Source organism: Salmo trutta, chromosome 9 (assembly GCF_901001165.1).
Source record: "Salmo trutta chromosome 9, fSalTru1.1, whole genome shotgun sequence".
Classification (NCBI taxonomy): domain Eukaryota; kingdom Metazoa; phylum Chordata; class Actinopteri; order Salmoniformes; family Salmonidae; genus Salmo; species Salmo trutta.
This window is the reverse complement of record NC_042965.1, coordinates 37,833,139-37,859,728: the sequence shown is the minus strand read 5'-3', so window position 1 is coordinate 37,859,728 and position 26,590 is coordinate 37,833,139. Positions and strand designations below refer to the sequence as shown.

Here is a 26,590-nt window from a genome sequence, read left to right as displayed (position 1 = left end):
AAAATTCTGCATAGAATACATGGTTGTATGCCCCAAATGCTGTATATATAACATTTTGTTGGTAGCAAGAATTTTGTAAAATAATTTTAATTTAAAAACGAATTGTTGAATTAAGTGCCATGGGATCGGAACATCAAAGATGTCTTCTCAGCATTTTTGTAACCTGTGTGATGTAGCTGTCCTTAAATGGAACTGGTATTTTTTTATATTTATGAAAATGTTCTTAAAAAGCTTCTTAAAAAAAGGTTCGTAAAAAAAAAATAATAATCTAATTTTGATCTTTAATATAGGGCAGACAAACAAGTTCCTTACCTTCTCCACCTTCCACTTGCCTTCTCCATTTCTGCAGTAATGCTACAATCAATTGGTTATAACTTTGTATTGAGCAAACATTCCCATATATTTTAGATAGCTGCATGTGTGACGTAACACCACCATTCATATTCATTATATAATTAATAAAAAGAATGATTTTTTAAATATGTTTTTTATCAGTTAGTGTGTATGAGTTTAACCATAATTGTTTTTTATTTTCTTGAGGCTGAAATATAAATTGTAATCTGTCACGGCTGTCTGAAGAATGGGACCAAAGTGCAGCGTGTGTATTGTTCCACATTTTATTTAAACTGTGAAACTATGCAAGACATACAAATAAACTAATAAACAAAACAACAAACTGTGACGAAGAGGTGCAACATACACTTACTCAAAATACAGTCTCCCACAAACCCAGGTGGGAAAAACAACTACTTCGGTATGATCTCCAATTAGAGACAACGATGACCAGCTGCCTCTAATTGGAGATCATCCCAAAAAAAGAAACCCAAACAAGAACATGACAACATAGAAAAGCTAAACTAGACACAACCCCGTCACGCCTGACCTACTCTACCATAGAAAATAAAAGCTTCTATGGTCAGGACGTGACATAATCATTTGTATGACTTGGTTGAGAAAGGGCAATGCTTTGAACGAGGTTTAATGTTTAATTAACTTTTTAATTAACTGAAGGATGAGCCTGTCTTAATAATCTACTGGAGAACCATTTTGGCCTTAAGTATAACTTTTGTATGAGTGACGCTTTTATTGAAAGGTTCAATGCTTTAATATTTAATCATTTCAGCCCCCCAAACTCATATTCATTATATATAAGCATGTTTAATTTTGTCTGGCTTACCATTCCAAATACATTTTAATAATTTTTGCTCATATAATTTAAGAAACGAGTCATCTGGAGTGATCAGGGCCATAAGTAAGTAAGTCAACTGTGATATGATTGATAAGTTAATCAGTGTGATTTTTACATAAATAGACAGGTATTTACCTCTCCATGGTTGCAAGATCTTGTTTATTTTTGCAAACTTTCTATTGAGTCTTGGTAAGTTATTTTATATCTTTAGGGATATGAATATTAAGTATGTCTACTTCATTATCAGACCATTTTATAACTACAGGGTAATGTCATAATGAAGTTTTAGTTCAGAGAGGCTAGAGAAATGATCTAGATCGTCAATGAGACTACGCAGTGATCCAGGACTTGTCATCGGCACACGTTGACACTTTTGTTTTTAGGCCGTGGATTTCCTAACCCTTGATCTTATTCTTGATCTGATCTTAAGAGAGAGCATTTCGATGGCCATAAGAAATACATTTGGAGACAATGGACATCCTTGTTTATCCAATAGAATAATAAGTGCAAACCCTAACTATCTTGCACTTCGGGCACGCTAGAGCAAACACTTCAAGTATTTGTGAGGTTTCAAATAGTATCTGAACCCAGCTCTGAGGTTAATTAGTACAGAGGTATGCAGATGGAATCTCTGCAGTGCTTTTTAGGAGAAGGACACAACAGTTAATGAACCATCCATACAGGCTGTACTTCTTCAGTGGAAAGTATTCCAGCAGGTTGTGATGATTCACACATAGAGACAGGAACCTGTGGAATATTCATGACGTACGCTTTTCACTTCCTTTCATTTGATTTATCCGCAAAGGATGTGTTTGTTTGAAGTGTTGCATTTCTCTCTGCGGTCTTATGCCAGATCAAATGAGGATTCCTTCAGTCTATATCAACATAACTGGGGTGTGTTGTGTGTATTTGTGTGTGCTTGCATGTGTGTTCCTATTTGCTTTTCTGTGTAATGTCCACACCAGATAGTGGTGTTTCTCTGCTCCCTCCAGCAATCCTGATGTCTTGCCAAGAAAGGGAGTTGAGCCTTTAAAGAAAATCAAAGTGTTGTTGGGTTGCATCAGGTTTTCAGCTCTATAGACCCAGTCACGACACTGGGCAATGGGATTTTGATCCAACTAACTTTATACATTGTCGAATGTACAAATAACAAGGCTATGAACTTCAGACCCCGAACATCAGTCTACAGCGACAGTGTGTGTGTCCCATTATTCATAATGACATACAATATACTGTACTGTACTAGCGTGCTAGTTAGAGTTTACTTATGCTAGTATGAAATCTATAACGTGGATATTGGAACCCCCACATAGAATATGTTGACTCTCACATCAAAGACTTCCCTGGCTGAAGGTATGATGGCATACTTACCAGTACTAGTGTGCTTATTGTGCTAGGTAGAGCACACTTAAGCCCTACTTAGTCCAAGGACCACTCACCATATGGAAGGAATCCATATAATGGATACTGGTGTTGACTCCCACATACGAGAATTCCCTTTCTGACAGTATAATGAAATATGACAGAGCCATATGTTCCATGTCTCCCCCCCCCCCCCCAGGACTGACACAGGAGACTGAACAGACTGCCATGCTGCTGATTTCAGCAATGTGGTATAATTATTCACACTCTAATGGCATCTTACTTGACACCTGTCATCCTCCATCCTCTCAATTCAATTCAAGGGGCTTTATTGGCATGGGGAACATGTGTTAACATTGCCAAAGCAAGTGAGGTAGATAATATACAAAAGTGAAATAAACAATAAAAATGAACAGTAAACATTACACTCACAGAAGTTCCAAAATAATAAAGACATTACAAATGTCATATTATGTATATATACACTGTTGTAACGATGTGCAAATGGTTAAAGTACAAAAGGGAAAATAAATAAACATAAATATGGGTTGTATTTACAATGGTGTTTGTTCTGACTGGTTGCCCTTTTCTTGTGGCAACAGGTCGCAAATCTTGCTGCTGTGATGGCACACTGTAGTATTTCACCCAGTAGATATGGGAGTTTATCAAAATCGGGTTTGTTTTCGAATTCTTTGTGGATCTGTGTAATCTGAGGGAAATATGTGTCTCTAATATAGTCATACATTGGGCAGGAGGTTAGGAAGTGCAGCTCAGTTTCCACCTCATTTGGTGGGCACATAGCCTGTCTTCTCTTGAGAGTCAGGTCTGCCTATGGCGGCCTTTCTCAATAGCAAGGCTATGCTCACTGAGTCTGTACATAGTCAAATCTTTCCTTAAGTTTGTGTCAGTCACAGTGGTCAGGTATTCTGCCACTGTGTACTCTCTGTTTAGGGCCAAATAGCATTCTAGTTTGCTCTGTTTTTTTGTTAATTCTTTCCAATGTGTCAAGTAATTATCTTTTTGTTTTCTCATGATTTGGTTGGGTCTTATTGTGTTGCTGTCCTGGGGTTCTGTGGGGTCTCTTTATGTTTGTGAACAGAGCCCCAGGACCACCTTGCTTAGGGGACTCTTCTCCAGGTTCATCTCTCTGTGGGTGATGCCTTTGTTATGGAAGGTTTGGGAATCACTTCCTTTTAGGTGGTTGAAGAATTTAAAGGCTCTTTTCTGGATTTTGATAATTAGTGGGTATCGGCCTAATTCTGCTCTGCATGCATTATTTGGTGTTTTACGTTGTACACTGAGGATATTTTGCAGAATTATGCATGCAGAGTCTCAATTTGGTTTGTCCCATTTTGTGAATTCTTGGTTGGTGAGTGAACCCCAGACCTCACAACCATAAAGGGCAATGGGTTCTATAACTGATTCAAGTATTTTTAGCCAGATCCTAATTGGTATGTTGAATTTTATGTTCCTTTTGATGGCATAGAATGCCCTTCTTACCTTGTCTCTCAGATCGTTCACAGCTTTGTGGAAGTTACCTGTGGCACTGATGTATAGGCCGAGGTATGTATAGGCCGACATATGTATAGACCGAGGTTTGTATAGACCGAGGTATGTATAGGCCGAGGTATGTATAGGCCGAGGTATGTATAGTCTTTTGTGTGCTGCAGGTAGACGGTGTCTAGATGGAATTTGTATTTGTGGTCCTGGCAACTGGACCTTTTTTGGAACACCATCTCTCTCTCTCCATCTCTCTTCTCTCTTTGTAGTAAGCAGTCATATTGGGAGTCTCTCTCTCTTTCTCCCTCTGTCCCTCTCTCAATTCAATTCTAAAGGCTTGATTGGCATGGGAAACATATGTTTACATTGAGCGAGTGAAATAGATAATAAACAATCAGAAATGAACAGTTTTAACAAAAGTTTTAAAAGAATATAGACTTTTCAAATGTTATATTATTGGCTATGTACAATGTACCAATGCAAATAGTTGGAAGTATGAGAAGGAAAATAAATAAACAGATAAATGTTTATATCTCATTCTGTCTGTCTGTCTGTCTGTCTGTCTGTCTGTCTGTCTGTCAGTCTGTCTCTCTCTCTCTCTCTCTCTCTCTCTCTCTCTCCCTGTCTCTCTCCCTGTCTGTCTGTCTGTCTGTCTCTCTTTCTCTGTCTGTCTGTCTGTCTGTCTGTCTGTCTGTCTGTCTGTCTGTCTGTCTGTCTCTCTCTCTCTTTCTCTCCCTGTCTCTCTGTCACGTCCTGGCCAGTATAGGGTTAATTAGTATTGTAGTTTGGTCAGGACGTGACAGAGGGTATTTGTTTTATGTGGTTCGGGGTGGTGTGTTTTTGTTAAAGGGCATTTGGTTTAAGTATTCCGGGGTTTTTGGGTACTGTTTTGGTGTTCTGGTATTCTATGTCTAGTCTAGTATGTCTGTTTAATCTGGTTAATTGGGGTTGGGACTCTCAGTTGAAGGCAGGTGTTGTCTATCTGCCTTTGATTGAGAGTCCCATATATGAGGGTGTGTTTGTGTTTGATGTTGTGGGTGATTGTTCTGTGTTCAGCCCTAGGCTTTGCCAGACTGTTTTGTTGTTCGTTCGTTTTCGTGTTTTGTTGTTTTGGAGTGTTCTTTTGATAATTAAATAAAAGTCAAAATGAGCATACACGTACCTGCTGCATTTTGGTCCTCTTTCACCGACGACAACCGTGACACTCTCTCCCTGTCTCTCTCGCTGTCTCTCTCCCTGTCTCTCTCCCTGTCTCTCTCCCTGTCTCCCTGTCTGTCTATCTGTCTGTCTGTCTGTCTGTCTGTCTGTCTGTCTGTCTGTCTGTCTGTCTCTTTCTGTCCACACATAGGGAGAGATGAATGGGCCAAATTAGATTTGAATGCATAATGTGGTTTTAGCGTTATTGCCGACAAAGGCTTTAGTGAGATAGTGATAACCTGCAGGCAGCTTCTTATTGCAGAAGAGAGATTGCGACAGTGTGTTGGAGGACCTTAAAAGGTCTAATTGTGTGACTGAGGATATGTCCTGCAGGCTTATACTAACTGACTGCAGCCTCACTCTGCCTGCCTGGGACTGTCTCTGTCTGTCTGTTTCTGTCTATTGCTGTTTCTCTATCTCTGCCTGCCTGGGACTCTGTGTCTCTGTCTGTCTGTTTCTGTCTATTGCTGTTTCTCTATCTCTGCCTGCCTGGGACTCTGTGTCTCTGTCTGTCTGTTTCTGTCTATTGCTGTTTCTCTATCTCTGCCTGCCTGGGACTCTGTGTCTCTGTCTGTCTGTTTCTGTCTATTGCTGTTTCTCTATCTCTGCCTGCCTGGGACTCTGTGTCTTTGTCTGTCTGTTTCTGTCTGTCTGTCTGTCTGTCTCTCTCTCTCTGTGTCTATCACTGTTTCTCTATCGCTGTCTGTCTGTCTCTGTCTATCACTGTCTGTCTGTCTGTCTGTCTGTCTGTCTGTCTGTCTGTCTGTCTGTCTGTCTGTCTGTCTCTCTCTGTGTCTATCACTGTTTCTCTATCGCTGTCTGTCTGTCTGTCTCTGTCTATCACTGTCTGTCTGTCTGTCTGTCTGTCTGTCTGTCTGTCTGTCTGTCTGTCTGTCTGTCTGTCTGTCTGTCTGTCTGTCTCTGTCTATCTCTGTCTGTCTGTCTGCCTCTGTCTATCACTGTCTGTCTGTCTGTCTCTCTCTCTCTGTCTATCACTGTCTGTCTGTCTCTCTCTGTCTATCTCTGTGTCTCTCTGTCGATCTCCGTCTGTCTCTCTCTGTCTATCACTGTCTGTCTGTCTCTCTCTGTCTGTCTGCCTCTGTCTGTCTCTGTCTGTCTCTGTCTGCCTCTGTCTGCCTCTGTCTGTCTCTGTCTGCCTCTGTCTGCCTCTGTCTGCCTCTGTCTGTCTCTGTCTGTCTCTGTCTGTTTCTGCCTGTCTCTGCCTCTGTCTGCCTCTGTCTGCCTCTGTCTGTCTCTGTCTGCCTCTGTCTGCCTCTGTCTGTCTTTGTCTGTCTCTGTCTGCCTCTGTCTGTTTCTGTCTGTCTCTGTCTGCCTCTGTCTGTTTCTGTCTGTCTCTGTCTCTGTCTGCCTCTGTCTGTCTCTGTCTGTCTCCGGTTCTGTCTGCCTTTGTCTGCCTCTGTCTGTTTCTGTCTGTCTCTGTCTCTCTCTGCCTCTGTCTGCCTCTGTCTGTCTGCCTCTGTCTGTCTCTGTCTGCCTCTGTCTGTCTCTGTCTGTCTCTGTCTGTCTCTTTCTGCCCCTGTCTGCCTCTGTCTGCCTCTGTCTGTTTCTGTTTGTCTCTGTCTGTCTTTGTCTCATTCTCAATTCAATTCAAAGGGCTTTATTGACATGGGAAATATATGTTTACATTGCCAAAGCAAGAGAAATAGATCATTAACAAAAGTGAACTAAACAATAGAATTACAGTAAACATTACACTCACAAAAGTTCCAAAGGAATAGAGACATTTCAAATGTCATATTATGGCTATCTAGAAGTGTTGTAACTATGTGAAAATAGTTCAAGTACATTTGGTTGGGTCTGTGTTGCTTTCCTGGGGTTCTGTGGGGTCTGTATTGTGTTTGTGAACAGAGCCCCAGGACCAGCTTGCTTAGGGGACTCTTCTCCAGGTTCATCTCTCTGTAGTTGGTAACTTTGTTATGGAAGGTTTGGGGATCACTTCCTTTTAGGTGGTTGTAGCTCTTTTCTGGATGTTGATAATTAGCGGGTATCGGCCTAATTCTGCTCTGCATTTGGTGTTTTACGTTATACACAGAGGATATTTTTGCTAAATTATGCATGCAGAGTCTCAATTTGGTTTGTCCCATTTTGTGAATTCTTGGTTGGTGAGTGAACCCCAGACCTCACAACCATAAAGGGCAATAGGTTCTATAACTTTCAAGTATTTTTTACCAGATCCTAATTGGTATGTCGAATTTTATATCCCTTTTGATGGCATAGAAGGCCCTTCTTGCCTTGTCTCTCAGATGGTTCACAGCTTTGTGGAAGTTACCTGTGGTGCTGATGTTTAGGCCATGGTATGTATATGCCAGGGTATGTATAGGCCAGGGTATGTTTAGGCCAGTGTATGTTTAGGCCACTGTATGTATAGTTTTTTGTATGCTGTAGGTGGATGGTGTCCAGATGGAATTTCTATTTGTGGTCCAGGCAACTGGACCTTTTTTGGAACACCATTATTTTTTGTCTTACTGAGATTTACTGTCTGGGCCCAGGTCTGACAGAATCTGTGCAGAATATCTAAGTGCTGCTGTAGGCCCTCCTTGGTTGGGGACAGAAGCACCAGATCATCAGCAAACAGTAGACATTTGACTTCAGATTCTATTAGGGTGAGGCCGGCTGCTGCAGACTGTTCTAGTGCCCTCGCCAATTCGTTGATATATGTGTTGAAGAGGGTGGTGCTCAAGCTGCATCCCTGTCTCACCCCATGGCCCTGTGGAAAGAAATGTATGTTTTTTGCCAATTTTAACTGCACATTTGTTGTTTGTGTACATGGATTTTATGTTGTAGGTTTTTCCCCCAACACAACTTTTCATCAATTTGTATAGCAGACCTTCATGCCAAATTGAGTCAAAAGCTTTTTTGAAATCACAAAGTATGAGAAAACTTTGCCTTTGTTCTAGTTTGTTCATGAATTAGTGTGTTTAGGTGGTCTGTCGTATGGTAATTTGGTTAAAAAACTATTTGACATTTGCTCAGTACATTGTTTTCACTGAGGAAATGTACAAGTCTGCTGTTAATGATAATGCAGAGGATTTTCCCAAGGTTGCTGTTGACGCATATCCCACGGTAGTTATTGGGATCACATTTGTCTCTACTTTTGTGGATTGGGGGGGATCAGTCATTGGTTCCAAATATTGGGGAAGATGCCAGAGCTAAGGATGATGTTAGAGCTTTAGTATAGCCAATTGGAATTTGTTGTCTTTATATTTTATCATTTCATTGAGGATACCATCAACACCACAGGCCTTTTTGGTTGGAGTTTCAGTGGGTTCTGGTAGTCTTTAATAGCTGACTCTAAGATGTGTAATTGATCATGTATTTACTGTTTATTCTTTGTTATAGAACCAAAAAGATTGGAGAAGTATTTTATCCATACATCTCCGTTTTGGATGGATAGCTCTCCGTGTTGTTGTTTGTTTAGTGTGTTCCAATTTTCCCAGAAGTGATTAGATTCTATGGATTCTTCAATTATATTGAGCTGATTTCTGACATGCTGTTCCTTCTTTTTCCGTAGTGTATTTCTGTATTGTTTTAGTGATTCACCATAGTGAAGGCGTAGACTCAGGTTTTCTGTGTCTCTATGTTTTTGGTTGGACAGGTTTCTCAATTTCTTTCTTAGGTTTTTGCATTCTTCATCAAACCATTTGTCATTGTTGTTAACTTTCTTAGTTTGTCTGCTTGAAATTTTTAGATTTGATAGGGAAGCTTAGGTTAAATATACTGTTTTGGTTTTCTACTGCCAAGTTTACACCTTCACTGTTACAGTGGAACATTTTGTCCAGGAAGTTGTCTTAAAGGGATTGAATTTGTTGTTACTTAATTGTTTTTTGGTAGGTTTCTATACTACCTTCCTTCCATCTATAGCATGTCTTAATATTACTCAGTTCCTTTGGCTTTGATACCTCATGATTGAGTATTCCTCTGTTCAAGTAGACTGGGATTTTGCTGTGATCTGATAGGGGTGTCAGTGGGCTGACTGTGAACGCTCTGAGATACTCTGGGTTGAGGTCGGTGATAAAGTAGTCTACAGTACTACTGCCAAGAGATGAGCTGTAGTTGTACCTACCGTAAGAGTCCCATCGAAGCCTACCGTTGACTATGCACAGACCCAGCGTGCGACAGAGTTGCAGGAGTTGTGACCTGTTTTTGTTGGTTGTTTTGTCATAGTTGTGTCTAGGGGGGCATATTTGGGAGGGAATGTTGTCACTTCCAGGTAGGTGTTTGTCGCCTTATCCCCCTGTGTGCTGAGGGTGACATTCACCACAGACTAGTACATGTTCCTGGGCCTGGAAATGGTTGATCTCCCCCTCTAGGATGGAGAAGCTGTCTTCATTAAAGTCTGGGGATTCTACGGAGGGATATAGGTAGCAAACATGAGGAGATCATTTTCTTATTCATTTCTAGCCAGATGAAAAATGTTTCTGTTGTAACAAATTTAATAGAGTGGATTAGGTCTGATCTATAACAAGTTAGCATACCCATTGAGTCTCTTCCATGTTTCACACCTGGTCGTTTGGTGGATGGGACTACAAACTCTCTGTAACCTAGTGGGCAACCAATGGGTCCATCTCCTCTATCCCATGTTTCTTGTAGGATGACAACGTCTGTATTTCCAATTTCTTTGATGAAGTCTTGGTTCCTGCTCTTTAGGCCAAATGCAGATGACCTCTGACCTTGTTTATTCCAGGATGAGATAGTAAATGCTTTGTGTTCCATAGTGTCTAGTGTTGTTTTCCTGTGGCTCGGACCATTACGGTAGGTGTGAGCAGAGCATGTTGAGCATCTAATACATACCACTTAGGTTGCAGGATGGACCTTGAGCGGGTGTATCAGTGGGGGTTGGGCCGGTGTATTAATGGGGGTTGGGCTGGTGTATTAGTGGAGGTTGGGCCGGTGTATTAGTGGGGGTTGGCCGGTGTATTAGTGGAGGTTGGGCCGGTGTATTAGTGGGGGTTGGGCCGGTGTATTAGTGGGGGTTGGGCCGGTGTATTAGTGGGGGTTGTTCCAGTGTATTAGTGGGGGTTGGGCCGGTGTATTAGTGGAGGTTGGGCCAGTGTATTAGTGGGGGTTGTGCCGGTGTATTAGTGGGGGTTGTTCCGGTGTATTAGTGGGGGTTGGGCCGGTGTATTAGTGGAGGTTGGGCCAGTGTATTAGTGGGGGTTGTTCCAGTGTATTAGTGGGGGTTGGGCCGGTGTATTAGTGGAGGTTGGGCCAGTGTATTAGTGGGGGTTGTGCCGGTGTATTAGTGGGGGTTGTTCCGGTGTATTAGTGGGGGTTGGGCCGGTGTATTAGTGGAGGTTGGGCTGGTGTATTAGTGGAGGTTGGGCCAGGGTTTGTTTGGGGTGTGGCTAGGGTTTGTTTGGGGAGGCGTCGACTCTCTCTCTCTCAATTAATTTTAAATGGAATTAATTTCTCTCTTTCTCTCTCTCTCTCTCGCTCTCTCTCAGTGCACTCTCTCTCTCTCTCTCTCTCTCTCTGTCTCTCTCTCTGTGCACTCCTCTCTGTCTCTGTTTCTCTCTCTCTATCTCAACCTCAGGCTTCAGGGAGAATGATGATATGATGTCTCAGGATATTTGACATATCGGAAGTTATTTGAGTTTGCCATTTTTCAAAGTAAAAAATGTATTTTTTTTTTTTGGGGGGGGGGGGACTCTGGATAACCCTAGCCATGTTATATATCAGTATCTTTCCCTAGCCATGTTATACTGTATATTTCAACTGATGGCTATACGTCATCAACAGTTTTATAACTGTAGTTGTATAAGAAGTTGTATTATAAGAGCTTTTTAACGTTTGGACCCATTGAAGAGTTTTTCTTATTTTTTACTATTTTACTATTTTATACATTGTAGAATGTGGTAACCAAATAGTGTTAAACAAGTCAAAATATGTTTTATATTTTAGATTCTTCAAAGTAGCCACCCATTGCCTTGATGACAGCTTTGCACACTCTTGGCATTCTCTCAACCAACTTCACCTGGAATGCTTTTCCAACAGTCTTGAAGGAGTTCCCACAAATGCTGAGCACGTGTTGGCTGTTTATCCTTCACTCTGCGGTCCATCTCATCCCAAACCATCTCAATTGGGTTGAGGTCGGGTCATTGTGGAGGCCAGGTCATCTGATGCAGCACTCCATCACTATCCTTATTGGTCAAATAGCCCTTACACAACCTGGAGGTGTGTTTTGGGTCATTGTCCTGTTGAAAAACAAATGATAGTCCCACTAAGCGCAAACCAGATGGGATGGCGTATCACTGCAGAATGCTATGGTAGCCATGTTGGTTAAGTGTGCCTTGAATTCTAAATAAATCACTGACAGTGTCACAAGCAAAGCACCATCACACCTCCTTCTCCATGCTTCACGGTGGGAACCACACATGCTGAGATCATCCGTTCACCTACTCTGCGTCTCACAAAGACATGGTGGTTGGAACCAAAAATCTCACATTTGGATTCATCAGATCAAAGGACAGATTTACACCTGTCTAATGTCCATTGGCCCAAGCAAGTCTCTTCTTATTATTGGTGTCGTTTTGTTGTGGTTTCTTTGCAGCAGTTCGACAATGAAGGCCTGATTCACACAGTCTCCTCTGAACAGTTGATGTTGAGATGTGTCTGTTACTTGAACTCTGTGTGTATAATCGAAGAATAAAGCTTTATAACTATAGTTTATAACCGTTTAATTACAGACTAACTGTTTCTCTGTGCGTAAGAGCTTTAGAATTGTATAATATCAGTTTATAACTGTTTAATAAGAGTCATTTTGTATTTCTGTGTGTCTCAGAGTGAAGCAGAAGAAGTCCAAGCCTCAGCACCTGAAGATCAACAGTAGTATGGGGAGCTGTGAGAACCTGCCTACCCAGCGTTCACCCCTACACTCCTCCGACCATCGCTCCCTCCGTTCCTTTTTCTTCCCCACCTTCATGCCCTCCACTCCCCCCGTCTACTCCGACGCAAGTAAGTACCCTTTTTATAACACTAAGACTTGTAGTGCTTGTTAGTCTAGGAGTGTTCAATTTTATCTGCAAATGGCCGACATGGGTACAAGGAGTAACTCGCCTGATTCAACTAATAAAATCTTGATTGAAGATTGTCATTGCTTGGCTAGTTGAATCAGGGGTGTTATCTAGTGTGCAGTGGTTTAAAGTACTTAAGTAAAAATACTTGAAAGTACTACTTAAGTCGTTTTTTGGGGTATCTGTACTCCTAACTTTACTATGTATATTTTTGACAACTTTTCCTTTTACTTCACTACAGTCCTAAAGAAAATGATATACTTTTAACTCCATACATTTTCCCTGACACCCAAAAGTACTCTTTACATTTTGAATGCTTAGCAGGACAGGAAAATGAACAAATTCACACACTTATCAAAAGAACATCCTTGGTCATCTCTACAGTCCCTGATCTGGCGGACTCATTAAACAAATGCTTCGTTTGTAAATGATGTCTGAGTGTTGGAGTGTGCCCCTGGCTCTCCGTAAAATTTAAATAAACAGGAAAATGATGCCTTCTGATTTGCTTAATATAATGAATTTGAAATGATTTATACTTTTACTTTTACTTTTGATACTTAAGAATATATTAGTGATTACATTTACTTTTGATACTTAAGTATATTTCAAACCAAATACTTTAAAATTTTTACTTAAGTAGTATTTTACTGGGTGACTTTCACTTTTTCTTGAGTAATTTTCTATTAAGGTATCTTTACTTTTACTCAAGTATGACAATTGGGTACTTTCTCCACCACTACTAGTGTGTTACATGATTGTTGATTGTCCACTGTCTGTCCACAGGTCTTTCTCTAGTAATTACTTTATGGGAGTATCACGTTTCAGGAGAAGACCCAGATGCAGACAGTGTCGAAGTAACAAGAGTGTATTGCTAGAACAGGGGGCAGGCAAAATGACAGGTCAAGGGCAGGCAGAGATCAGTAATCCAGATCAGAGTCCATATGGTACAGAGCGGACAGGCAGTCTCGGGGGCAGGGCAGGCAGAGGTCAATAATCCAGGGTGGTGTGATAAGGTACAGAATGGTCAAAACTGGGAAAACTAGAAAACAGGAACTAGAAAGAGACAGGAGCAAGGAAAAAATGCTGGTAGGCTTGACGAACAAAACAAACTGGCAACAGACAAACAGAGAACACAGGTATAAATACAGTGGGGATAATGGGGAAGATGGGCGACACCTGGAGGGGGGTGGAGACAAGCAAGCACAAAAACAGGTGAAACAGATCAGGGAGTTTAGGGAGTTTAGAGTCCTAGCCATACTTAAACACATAACAAGCATAACAATCAGTCCGGAGCGAGAGAGAGAGACGGGGACGATGTGAGGAGACTGAGAATGACAGAGGGAGGCAGGGACAGGGATGTCAGGGAATGAAATATGGCCGTCGATAGGGGATCTGAATGGGTCTAGACTCTGACTAATAGTCCTTAATTCATTGTTTGGGGTTTTAGGCTGGGTTTCTGTATAGCACTTTGTGACATCGGCTGATGTTAAAAAGGCTTTATAAATACATTTGATTGATTGATTGATTGATTGTCAGGTATTACCATGGAAGTCTGGATTCACGTTGTGGACTCAAGATGGTATACGAGAAGCAGCAGGAAGTTGTTCTTCACATATCCATACACAGACTCCTACATAGGCTATACATACACAAAACAAAGATAATGCGTTATGGTTATCGCTCAAGATGAGGCGTCTACTTCAATTCATCTCCTGCAACATAAAATGGGATGAATGACATGCCTGTTTGTGTGTTTTTGTAGGGAGTGAAAGAGGGAGAGAAAAGGGGGAGAGAGAGAGAGTCAGACAAACAGAGAGAGAGTTTAGGATAGAGAGAGAAAGAATGAGAGAGCAGGAGAGAGAGGGAGTCAGATAGACGGACAGACAGAGAGAGAGCAGGAGAGAGAGATAGAACGAGAGAGCAGGAGAGAGAGAGTCAGATAGACGGACAGAGAGAGTGGTGATAATTCTCCCTGCTGCATGATGGAATATGATAAGCTTCTTGTTAAGTCATGTTTAATACAACACCAGTTGCTAAAAGTCAAGTGCTCCTAGTAATCCAATATCTCTCTCAGTAATTACTGTCTTTGTAATTGGATGTTATTTAAATGTCACGTAAGTACAAATAAGTATAATTACTATCTCTTGTTCTTTATGTCAGTGTTAGGGGCTCGAGCCTCTAGATATTCAGGACTATAAACTAAGTGTGTTTAATTACAGTGTTTGAGGACCACTGATGGTCCAGCTTTTTCTTGCCGTCAGTGACTGACTAGACTACTGATGTGTCTATTCTCTGTCCAGTGAGACTAATTGACCAAGTGATTACCAGGGATAAGATAGAACGAAAGAGGTTGACTTTAACCACAGATCTAGAATCAAATAACCTACAGTTCTAACAGTAACCACAGACCCAGAACCAGAGGTTAAGGTCAAAGTCCACCCACTCCAGAACATCCAACAGGGCTTGGCCCTCCACCCACTCCAGAACAAACAACAGGGCTTGGCCTTCCACCCACTCCAGAACAACCAACATGTCTTGGCCCTCCACCCACTCCAGAACATCCAACAGGGCTTGGCCCTCCACCCACTCCAGAACATCCAACAGGGCTTGTTCCTCCACCCACTCCAGAACATCCAACAGGGCTTGGCCCTCCACCCACTCCAGAACATCCAACAGGGCTTGGCCCTCCACCCACTCCAGAACAAACAACAGGGCTTGGCCCTCCACCCACTCCAGAACATCCAACAGGGCTTGGCCCTCCACCCACTCCAGAACATCCAACAGGGCTTGGCCCTCCACCCACTCCAGAACATCCAACAGGGCTTGTTCCTCCACCCACTCCAGAATAAACAACAGGGCTTGGCCCTCCACCCACTCCAGAACAACCAACAGGGCTTGGCCCTCCACCCACTCCAGAACATCCAACAGGGCTTGTTCCTCCACCCACTCCAGAACATCCAACAGGGCTTGTTCCTCCACCCACTCCAGAACATCCAACAGGGCTTGGTCCTCCACCCACTCCAGAACAACCAACATGGCTTGACCCTAAAGCACTACAATATAGAGGACTATCCCTGGTACAGGCAGTGAGAAACCTCCAGTCTGGCTCATTATCTTACTGTGGCTCTGACAAAGACATTAGAGATTAAGACAATTGCCTATCTAAGGCAGTTATTCATAGTAAGTGGCGGCATCCCTAATGCTTTTATCTGTCTGCTTAGCCTCCCCCTGGGGTCCCAGTACGGCTCATAGCAGCACAGAGCCACGTAGCAGGCCTGGTGGGTGTCGTCAGTCTGTTAATGGGTCTGCTTGGGGTCCGGAAGGAAAGATAGATATTCAGAATGCTGCCGCAGTTTTATTGAGCACGCTGTGCCGTAAAGTATTTGCTTGGGATCTGCTCAGCACAGCTCATCTGTAAAAGCCCCTTCTGGCACTACAAGAACCAAGCTACTGGCTCTGATATCTGTATCAAAGAGCAAGGACCCCATAAGGGTAGCTGGCCAACGGGCCTGCTCAGAATGAGTCAGAACGGAGGCTGAATTGATGCTGTCCTTGCCTTTATTCATAATACAAAATTAAACAAATAATTATGTTATATATCACATCTTTTTACAGTGGCAGTTGAAGTCTGTTGCATGTCATACGGTTTTGCACTGCATCGGAATGTAATAGATTTCAGTATTCTTAAACAGTTTGCCTTGATACAAAAATTAGAACCATGTTTCAGGGCGGCTGTATTTTGTGTCTCGTCATGAAGCTTTGAGATTTGAGGTTTGTTTTAGTTTGCCTGATTGAAATGGTGCCTGCAGGGAGACAGGTTTTGTGTGTCCAGTTGGGAGGTTGCTCCTAGCACACCAACACCTGCTGGGCCTAGAGAGCCTGCTGCCAGGTAATCACAGACACCACCAGGTTAATTTCACCCTAAAGGGCCTGTTGCCAGGTAAACACAGACACCTCAAGGCTCATTTTACTGCTGCCAGCTAAACACAGACACCACCAGGCTCATTTTACCACTGCTGCCAGGTAAACACAGACACCATGGCCTAGTCAAAGCCCAGACCTCAATCCAATTGAGAATCTGTGGTATGACTTAAAGATTGCTGTATACCAGCGGAACCCATCCAACTTGAAGGAGCTGGAGCAGTTTTGCCTTGAAGAATGGGCAAACATCCCAGTGGCTAGATGTGCCAAGCTTATAGAGACATACCCCAAGAGAATTGCAGCTGTAATTGCTGCAAAAGGTGGCTCTACAAAGTATTGACTTTGGGGGGTGAATAGTTATGCATGCTCAAAGCTTTCAGTTTTTTTGTCTTATTTCTTGTTAATTTCACAATAAAAAATAATTTGCATCTTCAAAGTGGTAGGCAAGCCACTGTAAACACAGACATCACCTGGCTCATTTTACTGCTGCCAGGTAAACACAGACACCACCAGGCTCATTTTACCACTGCTGCCAGTTAAACACAGACACCAGCAGGCTCATTTTACCACTGCTGCCAGCTAAACACAGACACCACCTGGCTCATTTTACCACTGCTTCCAGGTAAACACCACCAGACAAATGTTACCACTGCTGTCAGGTAAACACAGACCACCAGGCTAATTTTTCCGCTGCTGCCAGGTAAACACAGACACCACCAAGCTCATTTTACCACTGCTGCCAGCTAAACACAGACATCACCTGGCTCATTTTACTGCTGCCAGGTAAACACAGACACCACCAGGCTCATTTTACCACTGCTGCCAGCTAAACACAGACACCACCAGGCTCATTTTACCACTGCTGCCAGCTAAACACAGACACCACCAGGATCATTTTACCACCTCTGCCAGCTAAACAAAACACTGCCTTTATAATTTGACCACCACTTCTAATGAACACTTCTGCTTCCCACATAAACAGTATAATGACTAGGACAGACATTCACTGCCTGAGGTAGTTCTGGTCCCAGATCTGTTTGTGTTGTTTTATGTCATTTAGTAGACATACTCTATTCCAGAGCAATTAGAGTTTAGTGACTTGCTCAAGGCACATTGACAGATGTCTCACGTTGTCGGCTCAGGGATTCAAACCAACGACCTTTCGGTTACTGGCCCAATGCTTTTAACCGCTAGGCTACCTGCCATATGAGTTGGGAAGACAGCACAAACAGATCTGGGACCAGGTCTGAGGGGCTTTGGCCCATTTGTAGAAGATAATATGTATTTTGTAACGTGTTGTTTTTAATGACCATCACCATGATGTGTACTACAGGAAATTCTAGGGCACTTGGTGATAGGTGAGAAGAGGGAGGGGTATTCTCCTCGTCAAAGATGACATCAAAACAATATTCTGTAGAAAAGGTCATACCCACGCGTTGAATGGTTGCCATGGAAACAGTGCTGGCAACAAGGCTCTTTGTCTCGAGTCGAATGGAGGAGTTTGTTTCACACCGTGGAAATTACAGTTACATTTCACCACCGCTCTTTGCCAACTTCTGCTACTTAGAATACACATGGGGTAGTTTTATTAAAGAAAAATAGATTAATATCATTATTCAAACTTGTTATTGTGTTTCATGTCATTCAGCCCTGTCTTTTGACTCTTTTTCCATTTCAGTTGGTTTCCACACATAAAGATACCATAGCCTGATGTATTTGCCTGTGATCAGAAAGGCAGACATGTTTTTTCTACTTTATGGTGTAATATCCTCCATGTCTATGTATCCTCTCTCTCTCCCTGTTGTTTGTCTGTTTGTCATCTCATTAGATGATGACATGAGTGGGGAGGGGGATGGGGGGGTGGAGAGGTAAGGAGGCTGTGAGTCTATCCAAATTAAAGAGAAAGAATGGAGGACACTGTTGTCTGGCGCCTTTGGGTTACTCTGACATCCGTCTGTGTGTGTGTGTGTGTCTGTGTGTGTGTGTGTGTGTGTGTGTGCACGTGTGTGTTGGCTTGTGTGGCACACATGTGCAAAGACTCATCAAATCAGGCCCAGAGATGTCAACACCATACGATGTTGCGGTTACAAGGCTGTTAGTGTAAACAGACTAAACAATAAGCAGATGATGTCACTTCCCCTTCTCTATCAGATTATCAGGCTGACTGAGTGTAATTTAGCGACGTATTGGACTGTGAACCAGAGACACAGAGTTACAGGCTCCTGGAGGGGGAGGTGTAGGGATGGTGTGTTTGTGTGTGCAACAGGAACTAGGAAATGCAGTGTTTCTGGACCTACGTTAATCAGTCCTTTCATCAATCATTGATATCCACTTCAGTGGCGTCCTGTCACACAGTAAACCCTTAATTCATCAGGTTATTACTGGGTTACTGGTTCAAGCTCTGTCCCTAATCACCAGAGCAATGTATTTAAAGTTGGGCAAACGTTCCGATTTTTTTTTACTGTTCTTATTCTAGACTTTCAGAATCATAGCATTATTTAAATATTCCCCATGTCATGTTAATGGCGCTCCAACATGGCTGCTATAGAATGTTGTAGTGTCATGTTAATGGGGCTCCAACATGGCTGTTATAGAATGTTGTAGTGTCATGTTAATGGGGCTCCAACATGGCTGTTATAGAATGTTGTAGTGTCATGTTAATGGGGCTCCAACATGGCTGCTATAGAATGTTGTAGTGTCATGTTAATGGGGCTCCAACATGGCTGTTATAGAATGTTGTAGTGTCATGTTAATGAGGCTCCAACATGGCTGCTATAGAATGTTGTAGTGTCATGTTAATGAGGCTCCAACATGGCTTCTATAGAATGTTGTAGTGTCATGTTAATGAGGCTCCAACATGGCTGCTATAGAATGTTGTAGTGTCATGTTAATGGGCCTCCAACATGGCTGTTATAGAATGTTGTAGTGTCATGTTAATGAGGCTCCAACATGGCTGCTATAGAATGTTGTAGTGTCATGTTAATGGGGCTCCAACATGGCTGCTATAGAATGTTGTAGTGTCATGTTAATTGGGCTCCAACATGGCTGCTATAGAATGTTGTAGTGTCATGTTAATGAGGCTCCAACATGGCTGCTATAGAATGTTGTAGTGTCATGTTAATGGGGCTCCAACATGGCTGTTATAGAATGTTGTAGTGTCATGTTAATGTGGCTCCAACATGGCTGCTATAGAATGTTGTAGTGTCATGTTAATGAGGATCCATCATGGCTGCTATAGAATGTTGTAGTGTCATGTTAATGGGGCTCCAACATGGCTGCTATAGAATGTTGTAGTGTCATGTTAATGGGGCTCCAACATGGCTGTTATAGAATGTTGTAGTGTCATGTTAATGAGGATCTAACATGGCTGTTATAGAATGTTGTAGTGTCATGTTAATGAGGCTCCAACATGGCTGCTATAGAATGTTGTAGTGTCATGTTAATGGGGCTCCAACATGTCTGCTATAGAATGTTGTAGTGTCATGTTAATGGGGCTCCAACATGGCTGTTATAGAATGTTGTAGTGTCATGTTAACGGGGCTCCAACATGGCTTCTATAGAATGTTGTAGTGTCATGTTAATGGCGCTCCAACATGGCTGCTATAGAATGTTGTAGTGTCATGTTAACGGGGCTCCAACATGGCTGCTATAGAATGTTGTAGTGTCATGTTAATGGGGACCCAACATGGCTGTTATAGAATGTTGTAGTGTCATGTTAATGAGGCTCCAATATGGCTGTTATAGAATGTTGTAGTGTCATGTTAATGAGGCTCCAACATGGCTGCTATAGAATGTTGTAGTGTCATGTTATTGAGGCTCCAACATGGCTGTTATAGAATGTTGTAGTGTCATGTTAATGGGGCTCCAACATGGCTGCTATAGAATGTTGTAGTGTCATGTTAATGAGGCTCCAACATGGCTGCTATAGAATGTTGTAGTGTCATGTTAATGGGGCTCCAACATGGCTGCTATAGAATGTTGTAGTGTCATGTTAATGAGGCTCCAACATGGCTGCTATAGAATGTTGTAGTGTCATGTTAACGGCGCTCCAACATGGCTGCTATAGAATGTTGTAGTGTCATGTTAATGGGGCTCCAACATGGCTGTTATAGAATGTTGTAGTGTCATGTTAATGGGGCTCCAACATGGCTGCTATAGAATGTTGTAGTGTCATGTTAATGAGGATCCAACATGGCTGTTATAGAATGTTGTAGTGTCATGTTAATGGGGCTCCAATATGGCTGTTATAGAATGTTGTAGTGTCATGTTAATGAGGCTCCAACATGGCTGCTATAGAATGTTGTAGTGTCATGTTAATGGCGCTCCAACATGGCTGCTATAGAATGTTGTAGTGTCATGTTAATGAGGCTCCAACATGGCTGCTATAGAATGTTGTAGTGTCATGTTAATGAGGCTCCAACATGGCTGCTATAGAATGTTGTAGTGTCATGTTAATGGGGCTCCAACATGGCTGCTATAGAATGTTGTAGTGTCATGTTAATGAGGCTCCAACATGGCTGCTATAGAATGTTGTAGTGTCATGTTAATGGGGCTCCAACAAGGCTGTTATAGAATGTTGTAGTGTCATGTTAATGGGGCTCCAACATGGCTGCTATAGAATGTTGTAGTGTCATGTTAATGGGGCTCCAACATGGCTGCTATAGAATGTTGTAGTGTCATGTTAATGAGGATCCATCATGGCTGCTATAGAATGTTGTAGTGTCATGTTAATGAGGATCCAATATGGCTGTTATAGAATGTTGTAGTGTCATGTTAATGAGGATCCAATATGGCTGTTATAGAATGTTGTAGTGTCATGTTAATGGGGCTCCAACATGGCTGTTATAGAATGTTGTAGTGTCATGTTAATGAGGCTCCAACATGGCTGCTATAGAATGTTGTAGTGTCATGTTAATGAGGCTCCAACATGGCTGCTATAGAATGTTGTAGTGTCATGTTAATGAGGCTCCAACATGGCTGTTATAGAATGTTGTAGTGTCATGTTAATGGGGCTCCAACATGGCTGCTATAGAATGTTGTAGTGTCATGTTAATGGGGCTCCAACATGGCTGCTATAGAATGTTGTAGTGTCATGTTAATGGGGCTCCAACATGGCTGCTATAGAATGTTGTAGTGTCATGTTAATGAGGCTCCAACATGGCTGCTATAGAATGTTGTAGTGTCATGTTAATGGGGCTCCAACATGGCTGCTATAGAATGTTGTAGTGTCATGTTAATGAGGCTCCAACATGGCTGCTATAGAATGTTGTAGTGTCATGTTAATGGCGCTCCAACATGGCTGCTATAGAATGTTGTAGTGTCATGTTAATGAGGCTCCAACATGGCTGCTATAGAATGTTGTAGTGTCATGTTAATGGGGCTCCAACATGGCTGCTATAGAATGTTGTAGTGTCATGTACATGCATCATAATGCTCATTCTAGACATTCACTTTTATAGTATTTTTTAAAATATTCCCTATGTGATGTTAATTGGGATCTAACATGGTCCAGCTCTCTAAGCACACGGCTCTGCTAACGACAGGTCAGGTCAGGCTCATATTATTATTATTGAAAGTGAAACTGAATAGAGAATAGATTTGCACAGAACATTTTCACACACACACACACACACGCACACACACACACACACACACACACACACACACACACACACACACACACACACACACACACACACACACACACACACACACACACACACACACACACACACACACAGGCTGGGTCAGCCACAGGGAATACATTGAGAGTAGGTTCCCCCTCAACTGCTTAGTGTAAAAAAAAAAAAATCATGTTTGGTGAACATGGACTATATGAACAGGAAGACTAAATGCCTTTAATTGTCAAGGCGAGTAGGGCTCAGGCTGAAAATATCAAATATGAAAAACACAATTCTACACACTAGGGGCGCGGTACTGTACTAGCCAACCTTGAGAACTGTTACACAGTGATGAAGTAGGTCCAAAGAGATTACTTCATTTTTCCAAATGTTCAAATGATTTTATCTTGACAGAGGATTGGACAATACACAAACATTTCAGTTGAATGTCCTTTTCAGTGTGACCTGAAAATAAGGAATAATTATCTTACAATACTGTATCTATCTTCCAGCTGGATTCAATTTCTGGAGCTATTTTCAAAATAGCTGAGATTCCTTCCTTATCGCTCATTGTTCAAGCACTCCTACACAGAACATAAAGTGGTCCCCGTTACGGGTGTGTACTGGAGGCGAAGTCAGGTGCAGGAGAGCAGAGTGTAGTTAACAGTCGCACTTTTAATTCCCGTCCAAATGAAAGCACAGAAGTACATACAACGTGCCCGAAACACGGAACAATAAACAAAAGTCTGGCAAAGCACACATAACATCAAAACAATTTCACACAAAGACATGGATGGGAACAGAGGACTAAATACATTCAGTGTGATTAGGGAATGAAAACCAGGTGTGCAGGGAACAAGACAAAACAAATGGAATATGAGAAATGGAGCGGCGATGGCTAGAAAGCCAGTGACGTCGACCGCCGAACGAACAAGGAGAGGAGCCGACTTCGGCGGAAGTCGTGACAACCCCCTCCTCTTCCTCCTCCTCGCCCTCCTCCTCTTCTTCCTCTTTCTGCTATTCCTCGTCCTTCTTCAGACCATGTGTTTGAGTGGCGAAACTGAAGACATCTCTGTTTTCATAATGAGAAAAGATTTACAGTAGATGGTGCTCCTTTGAGAAGAATTGGGAGTGTTCTCTCTCTCTCTCTCTCTCTCTCTCTCTCTCTCTTTCTTTCTTTCTCTCTCTCTCTCTCTCTCTCTCTCTCTCTCTCTCTCCCTCTCCAATTCAATTCAAAAGGCTTTATTGGCATGGAAACATATGTTTACATTCCCAAAGCAAGTGACATAGCCTTTATTGTCTCCCTCTCTTTGTTCCTCTCCCAGTCTCTCTCTCTCTCTTTCTCTCTCTCTCTCTCAATTCAATTCATTTCAAAGGGCTTTATTGGCATGGGAAATATATGTTTACATTGCCAAAGCAAGTGAAATAAATTATAAACAAAAGTGAAATAAACAATCAGAAATTAACAGTAAACATTACACTCACAAAAGTCCCAAAGGAATAGAGACATTTCAAATGTCATATTGTGGATATGTTCATACAGTGTTGTAACAATGTGCAAATAGTATAAGTACAAAAGGGAAAATACTAAACATAAATATGGGTTCTATTTACAATGGTGTTTGTTCTTTACTGGTTGCCCTTTTCTTGTGGCAACAAGTCACAAATATTGCTGCTGTGATTACACACTGTGGTATTTCACCTATCTCTCTCTTTCTCGCTCCCTCTCTTGCTCTCTCTCTCTAGCTCTGACACACACACACCCACACACACAGAAATGCAATGCACAGAATAGGTATGGTACATACTCTATTCACACTCCTGACTATAGCCGTGCAGCATGTGGGTGTGCTGGGGCTGAGTGGTGGCACACAGTGCATTGAGAGGTCCATAAAGTATTAGGCTGCTGCTGCTGCTTCTGCCATCAAGTCGTTCTCTGTGCATACCCTCACAATGGAGCACCTACAACAGAATGCTTATATGGACCATATCATCAACATACCAACTATTATGGTTGTGTGTGTGTGTGTGTGTGTGTGTGTGTGTGTGTGTGTGTGTGTGTGTGTGTGTGTGTGTGTCTATATAGCGGGTTAAGTCTGGTCTGGGCTTTTTGCTGAATCTCACACTTTGCTGATGCTGAATTTCTGAGCAGTGTACTGTAGTAATGGTGAATATCTGAGCATTATACTGTAGTAACGGTGAATATCTGTGTAGTATACTGTAGTAATGCTGAATATCTGAGCATTATACTGTAGTAATGGTGAATATCTGAGTAGTATACAGTAGTAATTATGAATATCTGAGCAGTATACTGTAGTCGTTGTCACGATCGTCGTAATGATTGGACCAAGGCGCAGCGTGAGTAGCGTTCCACATCTTTATTATAACGTGAAACTTCAGCAAAATACAAAAACAAGATCCCACAAAACACAGTGGGGAAATGGCTGCCTAAATATGATCCCTAATCAAAGACAACGCTAAACAGCTGCCTCTGATTGGGAACCATACCAACATAGAAATAAACAACATAGAACACCCCCAATCACGCCCTGACCTACTATACCATAGAGAACAGTACCCCCCCAAAGGTGACAGTACCCCCCCCCCCCCCCCCCCAAAGGTGCGGACTCCAGCCGCAAAACCTGAAACCAAATAGGGAGGGTGGGGGGGGGGGGTGATTAGTGTCGGTGGCGGCTCTGGTGCGGAACGAAGAACCCGCTCAGCTCGTGGATCCATCATCTTTGGTGGTGGCTCTGGTGCGGGCCGAAGAAACCGCTCATCCCGCGGATCCAGCCATGGACCCAGGCTGAACACTGTGCCTGGACTGGATCTCGATGCCGAGGAAGGCTCCTGCCATGGAGCGGGACTGGACGCCGTGTTTGAGGCTTAGATTGTTTGTAATCGTGAATGTAACTGAGAATTCTGACAACATTTGTTTATTCATTTACTGTGTGGTCGTAGCTGAGAGTTCTGATTCCATTCTGTCTGTATGATAAAAGAATGTTTGGAAAAGAGAATAACTTGAATGTTTTCTCTAAAGATCCAGAAGTGAATAATTTTATCTCATGATTCTGACGATGATCAGACTTTTATCACTTTAAGGTTTTTGAATGTCAGCAATTGTTAGTCAAAATAGGTTATTATAATTGATTGTAGTAAAGACCAAAGCGAGATCAGACCAGTTTTTACTCATCTATTAATACGGCGAAATGTCATGCAGTCCACAAATCAGTGTTTGCTTAAGCCCAGTCACAATCAGTGTACTGTGGCATTCAGCAGGGAACTATTCAATACAAGGGCATGTGTTGATATCTAGTCCTACCCTCCACCGTCCAAACACATTAAGACACGTATTAGGCTACAAAGCTGCATGTTTGACTGAATCAAGCCCTACGTTTGGTCCAATATCTAATCATCGTTACATTCTTATCCATCCCTCTTTATATCTCTCCTCCTCCAGACACTCTCTCAGTGCCTCGCTGGTCCCCACAGATCCCCCAGAGAGACCTGGGAAACTCCATAAAACACAGGTAACCTGTGTGTGTGTGTGTGTGTGTGTGTGATGGTTTGAGTGTTCAGGAATTAAGGTGTGTGCATGCATGCACGTGTGTAGTGTGTCTTAATGTGTCTATTTCTCCACACCTGACGAACAGAATGTCAGACCAATTATAGGGGGCAGAAGTCATCTTCGTGCTCATTCCACATTTAAACCTCTGATGACTCCTAAATGCTACGGATTTCCAAGTTGAACAATACACCACCGCTATTGGCCACGAGAACCTGCCTACGTACCGACTTTTCTCTACTTCTTTGTCTGTCGCTCTTTTCTCTCTCTGGTCTCTCTCACGCTCTCTTTTTCTCTCTCTCTCTCTCTCTTATTCTCTCTCTGTCTCTATCTCTCTCTCCTCCCTCTCTCTTATTCTCTCTCTCTGTCTCTCTCTCTCTCTACTTCTCTCTCTCAGCCTCAGAAGTACGTGGGTGTTTGCCCACTGTTGAAAGTCACGGAGGAGGAAAGAGAGTGGTTGTGCACACGTCTTAATGCCTCATCAGCCAGAGACAAGCCCATTTATATACAGTACCAGTCCAAATTTTGGACACACACTCATTCAAGGGTTTTTATTTATTTTTTACTATTTTTACATTGTAGAATAATAGTGAATACATCAAAACTATGAAATAACACATGAAATCATGTGGCAACCAAAAAAGTGTTAAACAAATCAAAATATATTTTATATTTTAGATTCTTCAAAGTAGCCACCCTTTGCCTTGATGACAGTTTTGCACACTCTTGGCATTCTTTCAACCAGCTTCACCTAGAATGCTTTTCCAACAGTCTTGAAGTTCCCACGTATGCTGAGCATTTGTTGTCTACTTTTCCTTCACTCTGCGGTCCAACTCATCCCAAACTTACTGTAAATCACTGACAGTGTCACTAGCAAAGCACCCCACACCATCACACCTCCTCCTCCATGCTTCATGGTGGGAACCAAACATATGGAGATCATCCATTCACCTACTCTACGTCTCACAAAAAATCTCAAATTTGGAAAGATTTCCATTGGTCTAATGTCCATTGCTTGTGTTTCTTGGACCAAGCAAGTCTCTTCTTCTTATTGGTGTCCTTTAGTAGTGTTTTCTTTGCAGCAATTTGACCATGAGGGCCTGATTCGCGCAGTCTCCTCTGAACAGTTGATGTTGAGATGTGTCTTTTACTTGAACTCTTGGGCCGCAATTTCTGAGGCTGGTAACTCTAAGGAACTTAT

General features: G+C 42.3%; 1 protein-coding gene across 4 annotated transcripts in view; it reads left to right on the top strand.

The window, feature by feature from the left end:
• LOC115200503 (kinase suppressor of Ras 2) overlaps nt 1–26,590 on the top strand; it is a 115,506-nt gene that overhangs the window by 45,647 nt on the left and 43,269 nt on the right. For all 4 annotated transcript variants that reach the window (XM_029763623.1, XM_029763624.1, XM_029763625.1 and 1 more), the window contains exons 6-7: nt 12,051–12,223; nt 25,285–25,354. In XM_029763623.1, coding sequence (XP_029619483.1) covers nt 12,051–12,223; nt 25,285–25,354 — 243 coding nt within the window. The remainder of the gene's footprint in view (nt 1–12,050; nt 12,224–25,284; nt 25,355–26,590) is intronic.